We start from the raw sequence: 12,594 nt of genomic DNA on the forward strand, positions 1-12,594 counted from the left end.
TTCCTTTCCCAGAGATCTGACAAGTATACTATTCTGTGTTCACTTAACTTGTTTATAGTTTCCCTCTTTATATTCAGGTCATTCACCCATTCTGAATTTATCTTGGTGTAGGGTGTGAGATGTTGATCTAAACCTAATCTCTCCCATATTGTTTTCCAAATTTCCCAGCAGTTTTTGTCAAATAGTGGATTCATGTCCCAAAAGTTGGGCTCTTTGGGTTTATCATACACTGTCTTGCTGATGTCATTTACCCCAAGTCTATTCCACTGATCCTCCCTTCTGTCTCTTAGCCAGTACCATATTGTTTTGATGACTGCTGCTTTATAGTATAGTTTAATATCTGGTACTGCTAGGCCCCATTCCTTCACATTTTTTTTCATTATTTCCCTTGATATTCTTGATCTTTTGTTATTCCAAATGAAATTTGTTATAGTTTTTCCTAATTCAGTAAAGAAGTTTTTTGGTAGTTTGATAGGTATGGCGTTAAATAGGTGAATTAATTTGGGAAGAATGGTCATTTTTATTATGTTAGCTCATCCTACCCATGAGCAATCAATGGCTTTCCAATTGTTGAGATCCAGTTTTATTTGTTTGGAAAGTGTTTTGTAGTTGTTTTTGTATAATTGCTGTTTGTTTTGGTAGATAGATTCCCAAGTATTTTATATTGTCTAGGGTGATTTTAAATGGTGTTTCTCTTTCTACCTCTTGCTGCTGTGATGTGTTGGAAATGTATAGAAATACTGATGATTTATGTGCATTTATTTTGTATCCTGCAACTTTGCTAAAGTTGTTGATTATTTTCTACCAGCTTCTTAGTTGATTCTCTAGGATTTTTTAAGTATACCATCATATCATCTCTAAAGAGTGATAGCTTAGTCTGCTCATTGCCTATTTTGATACCTTCAATTTCTTTTTCTTTTCTAATTGCTACTGCTAGTGTTTCTAGTACTATGTTGAATATTAGAGGTGATAATGGGCATCCTTGTTTTACTCCTGATCTTATTGGGAAGGCTTCTAATTTATCCCCATTGCATATGAGGTTTGTTGATGGTTTTAGGTATATACTGTTTATTATTTTTAGGAGAGGTCCGTCTATTCCTATACTTTTCAGTGTTTTCGATAGGAATGGATGCTATATTTTGCCAAAGGCTTCTTCAGAATCTATTGGGATAATCATGTGATTTTTTGTTTGTTAGATTGTTGATATGGTCAATAATGTGGATGGTTTTCCTAATGTCTTTTGACTTTGTTTTATTTGTTCTTGCTGACTTGAGAGATCATTGGCTTCTAATTGCTCAATTCTAGCCTTTAGGGACTGGTTTTTGGCTATAATCTTTTGGTTTTCCTTTTCAATCTCGTCATTTCTGGTGTTCAATTTGCTTATCAGTTCATTTGATTTCTGAGCCTCACTTTCCAATTGCAAAATTCTGCCTTTTAAACTATTAGTTTCTTGCCTGATTTCTTTTTGAGCTATTTCCCATTTCTCTAGCCAAATCTTTTCCAACTTTCTTGTCATCTCAGATTTGAACTCTTCAAGAGCTTGTGACCTGTTTTCATTATTTTGGGAGGGTCCGGATATGATTGCTTGTTTTTTCTCCTCTTCTGTTTGCTCAGTTGTCTGGATTTTCTCTGTGTAAAAGTTGTCGAGTGTTAAAGGTTTCTTCTTCTTGTTGTTAATCTTTCTCTTTTGCCCTTCCTGATTCTGGGTTGCCATTGTTAGCCCAGCCCGTTCTCAGCTTTATCCTTGTGCTCAGGGTCTGTCTGCGCTCTTTAGGCTCCTGAGGTCTCAGGTCTGGTTTTTCTCAAGGTCAAGCCCCCTGGTGGACTCCCTTGCTTGATCCTCTGCCAGAGGTTTATTTACAAGTCTCTGGGCGCTGCTTCCACAGTCATATACCTGTCTGCACTGGTTCCCCACTCAGGGTTTCAGAGCCTTCACTCGCACCTGTGTCTGCCTCTGCCTGAGCCAGCGCTCCGTGTCCACGTTCAAAGTCCGTGTGAGTTCTTTAGCCTTTTGGGGTCCTAAGTCTTGCTGCTCTCAGGAACAGGCCCTGGAGCTGCCAATGACTCAATGGGTGCCCCAAACTTGCTCTATTTCTTTTGAGCTGGCTTTGGCGTTAGAGGTGGTACGTGTGGGGGGGGCCGGGGGGGTTGCTCTGCCCGCGATTTAGTGAGAGCCGTCTCACCCCTTTACAGCATGGAAATGCCCTGATTCCACATACCTTCCATGCTGTGCCCTATTGGGGGGTCCCTCTGTCCATCTGGATTTGTTTTTATGTCCCCTTGAGGAGTGCTGTATGTTTCGGTTAGGAGAGGTTAAGCACTGCTTTTTACTCTGCCGCTATCTTAACCCGGAAGCTTGGTAGTGTTCTTTTTCATAAGTCCCTCAGAATTGTCCTGTGTCATTGCATTGCTACAGTACAGGAGTCCATTACAATCGAATTTACCACAGTGTATCAGTCTCTGTGTACAATGTTCTCCTGGTTCTTCTCCTTTCACTTTGCATCAATTCCTGGAGGTCATTCCTGTTCACATGGAATTTCTCCAGTTTATTATTCCTTTTAGCACAATAGTATTCCATCACCAGCAGATTCTACAATCTGTTCAGTCATTCTCCAATTGAAGGTCATTCCCTCATTTTCCAGTTTTTTGCCACCACAAAGAGCATGGCCATAAGTATTTTTGTACATGTCTTTTTCCTTATGATCTCTTTGGGGTATAAGTCCAGCAGTGGCTGACAGTCTTTTAAAACCCTTTGAACATTGTTCCAAATTGCCATCTAGAATGGTTGGATTAATTCACAACTCTACCAGCAATGTATCAATATCCCAATTTTGCCATATCTCCTCTAACATTCACCACTTTCCTTTGCTGTCATGTTAGCCAATCTACTAGGTATGAATGGTGGTACCAGAGAGGTGTTTTGATTTGCATTTCTCTAATTATAAGAGATTTAGAACACTTTCTCATGTGCTTATTGATAGTTTCAATTTCTTTATCTGAAAATTATTAAGTTCTATTTAAAAATAAGTCCAATAGCCAAAATATCAATGGCTTTTGGTTTGGGGTTTGAAAATGGAACACTAAATAAAGAAATGATATTTATTTTTTGTTTGACATTTTCTACAGTAGCAAACTACATCTGGCTTTGGTAAACAGGAGGAATTAAGTTTTAGACATAAGTCTCATTTTTGCCTACTACAATGTGGTATATTGATGGATGTCCTGGTAATTTTTTGCCATGGGCTGTCCCCAAGAGTGATCATCTTCACCACTGATTACAGAATGGCATCTTTATATTTTAAAGGTGTGGTTGGGCAAAAATAGTCTCCTTCCTTACTAGAACTTCTACTTTGTCAAAGAATAGCCCAGATGGGTACATCAGAGCTACTTGTGGGTTACAGAGCTCTTTTCAGAGAAGATGACATAAATTTTTAAGGGAAAAATAGATGAAAATAATAATAATAATAATTTATAATAATTATTATAACCTAAAAATCCCAACTGGGGTGCAATCAATGGAACCCCAAAGTGCCAAGGGTAGTTGAAGATAGTTGGAACCAGGGTATATAAGGGCAAAGCCCTAAGCAGAGCACACACACTCTGGGTATGGGGTGCTGGGTGGAAAGGAGGGTGGTAAAAACTACTTTCTTAAGCCTAGCAAACCTCAGACTAGAAGTGCTTAGTACTGTCTAACCCTATGCCCTTACATGGCAACCTGTCAAGTCTGACTCTCACTGATCCTGATCAATACTGCTACAGAAAGATCTTGCTAGCAGTTTTCAGAAAAAGATCTTCAGAAATAATAGACCTTCAATCAACACTACCTACAAGCTACCTTGAATTTATCCATTACTTTATATAGTTTAGTAGAGTAGCTATAGTGAAGGGTGGGAAAGAAGATTTCTGTTGGGGACTTTTGCCCTGCTTTGGGAGAATTTCCTTATCCCTCTCACCCTTCATATTTACTTTTACCCTTTGTCCCTCTAGTTATTAAAGAACTTCTATAACTAAATCAGTTAGTGTGGAAATCCTTTGAGCAGGGCAACTGTGATCTGAATTACTTACCTAGAGTCATCCTCCATTACCCTACTTTAGTGGCAGTTGGGAATCTAAAGGATCAGCTGAGAAGGCTCTTTTGAATATAATCCTTAGCTGTGAACTACATACAATAACTGAAAACACCAGTTTCTTGTGGGAATATACTTTGTGATATCTAGTCCAGCTTGTGAAGGAAGTTTTAGTCAGTTGACACAAGAAAGCCATTGGCCCACCTTACTACAGTTAGATCAGTAAACAGGCTCTGTGCTGGTTGAGGGGGTAGTGTTCTTTCCTACCCATCCCCCTCTCGAGGCTTCGGCTTTTTCCTGCCAGCTATCTGCCCTGATTTTACATTAATAATATAAAAAATAATAATCATAGTCATTTCATTAAAATGTGCAAGATTTTTCAAATGAGGTAACTAAAGTTTGTAGTATATTAGAGCAGGAAGAAATCTTAGAGAAAAAAAAGACTAAATGTCTTCCCATTAGTCCTGATCATAACTCTAAATTCTAACCTCTTCTCACTATACCTCATAGTTTCCTAAAGCATAACATTATTTTAATTAATGAGATATAGGATCTAGTTGACGTTGGTGGACTATGTACAATAACATTTACCCCCCCCCAATAAAACAATATGTAATCTTTTAAGTACTAATTTTTTTTTCATTAGACAGAGAGCTTTAAAAAGTGAATACTACCCCAGTTATTTGGAATCTTCCACTCTTGGTATTCATTTTTTTCTGAATCTCTTTGCCCATTTTTGAAATTTTGATTTTTTTCCTTTCTTTTGTAAACCTTTACCTTCCATCTTAGAATCAATATTAAGTACTGTTTCCAAAACAGAGTAGTGGTAAGAGCTAGACAACTGGGGTTAAGTGACTTACCTAGGGTCATGCAGCAAGGAGGTATCTGATGCCAAATTTGGACTGAGAACTTCCTGTTCTAAGCCTGGTTCTGTTCCCTGAGCCACCCCAGAAAATTCCATTATTTTCTTCTATGGAAAATAAAATGTATTATTTCATGCTGTCTTCATTTATAAAAAGCATTTCTGATTTCTTTTTTTTTAAACCCTTACCTTCCTTCTTGGAGTCAATACTGTGTATTGGCTCCAAGGTAGAAGAGTGGTAACGGTAGGCAATGGGGGTCAAGTGACTTGCCCAGGGTCATACAACTGGGAAGTGTCTGAGGCCAGATTTGAACCTAGGATCTCTCATCTCTAGGCCTGGCTCTCAATCCACTGAGCTACCAGCTGCCCCCAACATTTCCGATTTCTTAAAAGAGTATATAGAACATAATGTAGACTTTTCTTTATGATTTGGAATCATCAGGAGGAACATGTTTTGTACATTGGTTAACTCCGCCAAGGATGGTCCCAAGCCGGGCTGAAAAAGGAGGAGGGTTGGGCGTGAGGCTAGCTGGAATCCACCAGGGAGGAGGAAGGCCAAAAGAGACCTGGCGAAGATCTGCCGAAAATGAAACAAAGGCCGTCGGAATGACATGGGCCCAGCTGGGGGAAGTTGCCCAGAACAGAGTCTGTTGGCGTGAGATGGTTGCGGCCCTATGCTCCTCTGGGAGCCAACAGGAATAACACAAGGTATTTGGTTTAGTTTATTCCTTCCTTGAATTCCCTGGAGAAGAGATAGATCTCAGGATTTATGCAACAAGGGTTCCTGTCTTCAAAAGTGAACCTTCAGTTTTGTTGGATGCTGGAAGAATGGCTTGCTACTTAGCATGAGAACATGGCAAGGACAGGGTGGGAAAGTCAAGGATCTTCAGATACCACAGAAGTCAAGAAGTAGAGCAATCATTCCATCTGACTTACAAGGCTTTTCCTTTTGTTGTTGTTTTTGGTATTGTGTCTAGTAACTTAGTACCTAATAAATAAGTAATTGATCATTGATACTTTCTATGTTAACTAATTATTTATACCTGTCCTAGGCTGCTATATTGTCCTATATGAAGGATCCTAGTATCTTTGGTCTTACTAACTTCTGGCTAAAATTAGTATTTCTTTCAATTACAAATTAAAAAAAATATTCTGAGATAGGCTCCACAGAGTTCACCAGACTGCCAAGGAGGTCTCCCTGATCTGTTCTTTGTTTCAGCTGTATCCCCTTACCCCTTTTGGTGATGCCTACAAAGCTCACTGAGGTCTTTAGAGCTATTTTCTCCTGAGCCAAAAGACATCAGACTGTAGTGCAGTACTCAGTCCTGTTTCCTCATCAGCTTCATTTGGGCTATTTCTAATCTGGTCTATTGCTTTTCTCTGCTGTTCCTAGGTCTCTTCTCCCTTCTGTGTTTTCTTCTACCACCATGTTTCCTCAGTCTCTCATTGTGACTTTGAGCAGTGATCCTCAACCTTTTTAGTCTCAAGATCTTGTGATATTCTTAAAAATTGTAGGGGGCTCTCATCCCAAAAAACCTGTGTTTGTGTGGGTTTTGTTTGTTGCACTTTATGAAAATTAGATGTCTTAGTATTATTTTGAAAATAACTTTGAACTCAGCAGTCCTCTGGAAGTATCTAATGGACACAACAGGGCTCTTAGACCACATTTTGGGAATTACTGATTTACAGGGGAAAAAAAAAACAACAGACATTTTCCAAAGGCAGGCAGAAAACCAACTCTCAATGATGTGTGAAATATGGAGCCAAATAGGGGGAGGGTTGTTCTATAGACCTTTTAGAAGGAGGTTCATGGTTCATGGCAGGAATTTTCATCATTCCATCATTGCTTTATGGTTGGATGGTTTATTTTTGTGTAAGCACTTTTTAAAGTAGGCCCTACATAGGTTTTGGACTATAGCAAACTACGTCCTCTTATTTTTTCTTATTTACAATAACATAGACAAGAGAGACATTGGACACATCTAAATGCATAAAGTTATTTATTTAAGTATACATTTAATTTTGAAAAATATAAATGCTAAAATATCTCATCTTCTTCATCTCTTGATTCCATAAAAGTCACAAATAGAAAGCTTCATAAAACTGTAAAATACCATATGCTATAGGAATTTCATGTTTTATATTGGAAAAAATTATCATTAGTATATTGAAATGTTTTCTGCTCTTTTTTTCAATTTGTTCCAGTACTTTGATCTACTTCATTTAAAATAAAAAGAAGCGTCATTTCTCCAAAGCTAATAAAGACTTTTAAGAGAATAAAAATAAGAGTATCTGAAAGTGCGTATCAATTGGATTCCAAAGTCATGTGTATGGAGATGCTTTAGCCAAGAAAATGGCTAGAAAGGTGAAAAAAAGTGGTAAGGATTCATTCACCCTTTTCACATTGTAGGTCCGGGACAAAGTGATTTCTGGCTCTGAAAAGTCTGACTGGATAACTTTAGCCCTGAGTTTGCATCTCTTTGCAAAATTTGCCAAGGAAGTAAGTATCAGAAGCTTGCATTTTGATATGCCCCCACAGAGCACAAAGTAATGAGCTGAGAAATAAACCATATCCCAAATTTCTGGTCCAAGCATATTTGGACTGGTTAGCATATATTGCATAAGTTGTTGGGGTTTTTCTCCTCTATTGTCAAGGCTGAAACAAAGTACAATAAATTTCTAGATCTGAAAAATCCCAGGGTTCTCCTGATAGTCAAAGGTCAAATAGGAGACCACTGGAGCCACCAGGTTTTACATTCTTGCTGTTCATGAGCTAATGCCAAAAATATCCCATAATGCAAGAAAAATGCCAGGCTCCAGCAGCAAAGGAATTAAGTTGTGTGAAGAGAAATCCAGAAATCTTTGTCCCATTCCCAAACAATGCCAACCTCTGTACAAGAGAACAAATGTTTCTCTTTTTAAACAGAATTCAGCAGTTTCAAGTACTTAAACATGATTCTACCCCTCCCACCCCCGGAAGACTAGGTTTTTCTGGATATTGATCACAAGCTGTCAACAAAATATTTATTCTCTAAGTGTTTGTGTATCGCATGGACATATGCATGTATATGTTGTATACTATGTAACATGTATATTTTTCAAATTATATTTTATATCTAATGCAATAAAGTCAGGCTCCTCTCCCCCTACTCCTGTAATTTTTGTCTTTCATTTCTGTCTTCACAAATAAAACAATCTGAGTGTTTGCCACAGCCCACCTCCAACTGGTTTTTAAACATGTTTAAAACATGGAGGGAGTAGGGCAGGGCAAGCAGACTATCAGGTTTTAGAGTATACAAATGAATCTGATTTTCAAGCCATTACTTTTGCAAAGAAATTGGTACAAAGCCAGCTGTGTCAAATGTGAGTGCCTTTCTCCCTACAGTATGCTGATGTGCCGATTGTAAAGGGCCTTGGCTTACCTACATTTATCTGGTGTTTCACCAAGGAACACTTTTAATCCATTCACTGCCTGCTATTTGCTTCTAGCAACTTGAATCTTCTAGTGCTCACTTATTTATGTCCAATGGTGCTGGACATTGTAGGAATTACTGGGCTTTTTCATATAATCTGACTAAGGCTGTGTCTAACCAATAATATAATGGCCTGAAAATTTGCTACATTTTGCTAAAACAAATTATGGACATCAATTCAGTAAAAGCACAAACAGCCCAGCAACCCTGTGTGTATAGACATAACCTTTTTTCATATGTAGCGACCCCTTCTTTGAAAATTATGACTTTAAAATTTGTTTTAAGGGGTATCAAGATGATGAGAGGGTTGGCTCTTAAATCTTTTCCCTAGGAAATGAAAATGGAATATTGTGTATTTATCTCATCTAAGCCAGCTTTCTTCTTATTAAAAAATCAGATTTAGTATCTAATTATAGGCATATAGTACAAACAGTCTTTGCCATTAAAAATGCAGAAGTGAAGTTTAAATCTATGTCAATGGCCGGAATTTCACGTATGCCAGTGGTGTCTTTTCATCATTCTGGTGTTCTCTGAAAGAACTAAATATGGCTTCCAGTCATCTGACTAGATTATAGGCTCTGAGAAAGTAGGGTCAAAACCTTCTCTAAACTTTGAATTTTTTCCAGGACCTAACCTAGAGGTCTGGTCACACAGGACACTTAACAAGTAGTTATCAAATTGAATTAAACTGAACTGATAGCCAAAGAAAACCATATTATTATAATCCAGATTGCCTCAAAAACCAGGATCTTTAATATGTCAGAAGTTTTCTTATAGATGATTTATTTTTGACATTTAGCTGAATGTTTCTTTCAATAAGACAGAGGAGGAAACATTCACAGATTAGGCTGCAGGAGAGGGGGAGACCTAGATAAAAATATTTAATTAATGGTTGTAAGGATTTAAATGTGCAGCAAAAATTCAACATGTGAGGTCTCAGCACCACAAAAAGATATTTTCTCCATTAAATAAAACCCTTGGAGGCCATACCAAAAATCCATATTTTACACTGGATTCCACTGTTACAGTTATTTGGTACCATAAAGAAAGCTAATAGTCAGGGTGAGAGCTATTTTGAATGTAGTTTCTTCACAAGCTGGGTTTTTCAAAAGATTTCCCCTAGGACAGACTTCCTATTCAGATTTATGGTCTTGGAATGGGACCCACAATGCAACAGGTATTAGAAAATCAAAGCCAATGGTTCCCTTCTGGTCCCAGTCCCCTGTTCTCTGTTTCTTACTGTGTGTATGCATCAGAAAAGTGGTTATATGACTCTTAGATTGTAGACATTTCAAATATTGTGTCTAATGCACATTCACAATATACAATGCAACCTATTTAAATGATATGCTTAAAATGCCATGCTAAATTCGGTGTCTAAATGCCCGATTTCCATTATGTTCTGTTAATTTAGAAACATATATACAAAACCCAACTTTAAAAAGATCTCGTGACATTCATCTTGCTCATTAAAAAAAACAACCCAACAATCCAGAACAGTGTATATGTACAGTGCATGGCGGCTACACTTATGTACTTGCTGATAAGCTCACATGGGCATAGTGACCATTACATGCCTGTGGATTTTTCATGGGCCTTATTCCATCAACAATGGTGACAGGTATCTGGGAAATAAAATGTATCTGTCTGCATTAGCCTCTCATTCCAACTCTTGAATGGTCTTGTCAATTATAAATCAGAGCCATGTTTTCCAAAAACTGATACGTGAGGCTCAATAACTCATTCATTCTCTTGCCAACAGTCCTCTTTCTATCTTTGCATGCAGGTTTGGCTACATGCAGACTACATCCATGAACAAAGAAAAAAACACCACTGTTTTTATGTGAAAGAATTCTAAAAAAAGGGAAATACTGCATAGGATATCAACATGAGAATACAATCATCAGTGAGTACATTATTAATTGACATTCTATTTACTATATTCTAAAAATACAAGTAGTTAACTGTCCCCATTTCCCATCTCCTTCATAGAACTTTAAAAAAAGAAAAAAGAAAAGAAGGAAGAAAGAAATTTTAAAAAATGCTTTAGAAACACGGTGCTTATCATCAGATCCAGCCCCATGACTTGTCCTCAAGATTATGTGCATGTGTGTGTGTTTAGTTAGGTGTACAAAAATCACATTATTTACAATATGTTGTTTTTACAGAAAGCCTGGCAGCTACAGATAGGAGGTAGAACTACTCAAAACTAGATTTCCTGCTGCAGGAAAAAATTCATTTTCTTTACAGTAATTTTAAAAAAAAGTTTAAAAAATTGACAAACAAAATAAGTTGCAGGTTAGGCCCCCATAATTTAAACAACAAAACCCAGGAAGAAAAAATATCCTTCAAAGACTCAACAGATAAACCCATTAGAGGGTTAAAATAAAAGTTGCATAGGAAATGGGACTTCCAAAATGTGCTACAATAATGGCCAGAGTATCTCTGTGCAGGGAGTGAAATTAGTACCTTCTTTTCAGACTACTAGGGAAGAGTTTAAGAGCATGGACTAGTTAGTTAGGTAGCAGCATTTTTTTAGGAGTGGGAATCTAGGTCAGCAAAGACCCTGAATTCATCTGGAGGTCATTCAGACTTGGTTCAACTAGACAGAAGAACAAGCCAGCAAATCTTTCCCTACTAAAGTTGTCAGTAATCTTGATGCTTTAGTGAAAGATGTTACAAAATCTTTTTTTTAATGATGAAAAAGGAAAAGAATGGTGGTGATGGTGATAATAGTGCAGGTGAGTGAGTGAGTGAGTGTCTCTGTGTGTGTGTGTGTGTGTGTGTGTGTGTGTGTGTGTCTGTCAGTCTGTGTTGGGTGGCAAAAAAAAAAAACCTGCCAAAAAAAACAGGAAAATTCTTAATGTAAAACTCATCATCTATAAGTGCACTCTTGTCACAATTTTCCCCACACAGGATAGAAGCAAAGGGCATTGGGATATTTGGCTAGTGACAAAAAAGACACAAACTGAAGAAAAACATTTTCCACAATAAGAAAAGAATTCAGTGTTAAGAGACAAACAGGTTACAACGTAGATTCTGTTCCCTTACTCCTCCAGAAACAACCATCATCTTCAGGTTCAAGTTCTATTTGAATTTGAGGCACAACTTTTACTGGAGTCCTAGGAGGGCTGAATAGAAAAAACAACAATAATAGACAAGTAGTTACAACTGATCCTTTATCTTCACTATACATGAATTGACTGTGCAAGAGAATACAGCATCTGCTTTCTTTAATTTAATCTTTTCCACTTTTGTCTCTCTTTTGGATTAATTATTGCGTTCTCTGAAGCTGAAGGTTGACCAGATGGTGGTGAATGCAGGGGGAATCATGAAAACAGGCATTCACACTGCCACAGAAGATTAAGGGAAAAACCCCAACAGAAATGTAGTTGCTACTGGTGTCCGTCAGCAAATATTTTTGTCTTTGAACTATCTAGAAAGATGAGAAGTTTCCTGAGTCTTGTTAAATCAACTCATGCCAAAAATATTTATTAAACACCTTAATATGGTGCCAGGCACTGTGCTAAGCATTGGAAATATAAAGTAAAGCAGTTTCGAAAAATTTACTTTCTAATGGGGAAAGAAAGAAGCGAAAAGCAGGTAGCAAGAGATAAAGCCAATGGAATGGGGTAATCCACAGTGAGTGAAGAAGTTGCTTGTCATAAATCTCTAATCCACAGCCTGTTTTTGAGTTTCTTCTTTAAATCCATGAATAACAACCCTGATGTCACAAGACTGAACAATGACCCAGAACTGAGGTCATGGAACTGGGAAATCTAATTACTTCTAAGAAACATGTTCAGCATCATTATTCCCACCGGCAGAAGCTGGGCACACATTGGTTCTTGGACTACTTGTTATCAGAAGATGAAGAACAAGAAGTTCTGCCCAATAACCTATGCTCTCACCACATTTCTGAGGAAAGACATCCTATGGCATGCCAAAAATATAAAAAAATTAAAACAATGCCGCAAGGCTCTTTACCTTGGTATCCCAAGTGACTGAAGGAAAGGAATTTTATCAGCATGATGTGTGGCGTTCAAGGAATGTTGGTGATTTTTCTCCTGGAAAGATTAAACAAAAATCACAAGTAACAGATCTTGGGAGAAAGCACATTATTTTACTGAAAATGAAAATGTTATCCACGGGATGAATCCAAAATCAGTCTCCCCACAAAAGAAGACAATGG

At 37.6% G+C, this 12,594-nt stretch overlaps 1 protein-coding gene across 1 annotated transcript in view; it reads right to left on the reverse strand.

Moving 5' to 3' along the window:
- Positions 1-11,446: 11,446 nt before the first annotated feature.
- SLC4A4 (solute carrier family 4 member 4) overlaps positions 11,447-12,594 on the reverse strand; it is a 378,919-nt gene continuing 377,771 nt past the window's right edge. Inside the window, exons 23-24 of the mRNA XM_044681601.1 lie at positions 12,390-12,469; positions 11,447-11,533 (exon numbers count right to left, since the gene is read on the reverse strand). Coding sequence (XP_044537536.1) covers positions 12,426-12,469 — 44 coding nt within the window. The 3' untranslated portion in view covers positions 11,447-11,533; positions 12,390-12,425. The remainder of the gene's footprint in view (positions 11,534-12,389; positions 12,470-12,594) is intronic.

This window comes from Gracilinanus agilis, chromosome 6 (assembly GCF_016433145.1).
Source record: "Gracilinanus agilis isolate LMUSP501 chromosome 6, AgileGrace, whole genome shotgun sequence".
In the NCBI taxonomy this organism is placed as follows: Eukaryota; Metazoa; Chordata; class Mammalia; order Didelphimorphia; family Didelphidae; genus Gracilinanus; species Gracilinanus agilis.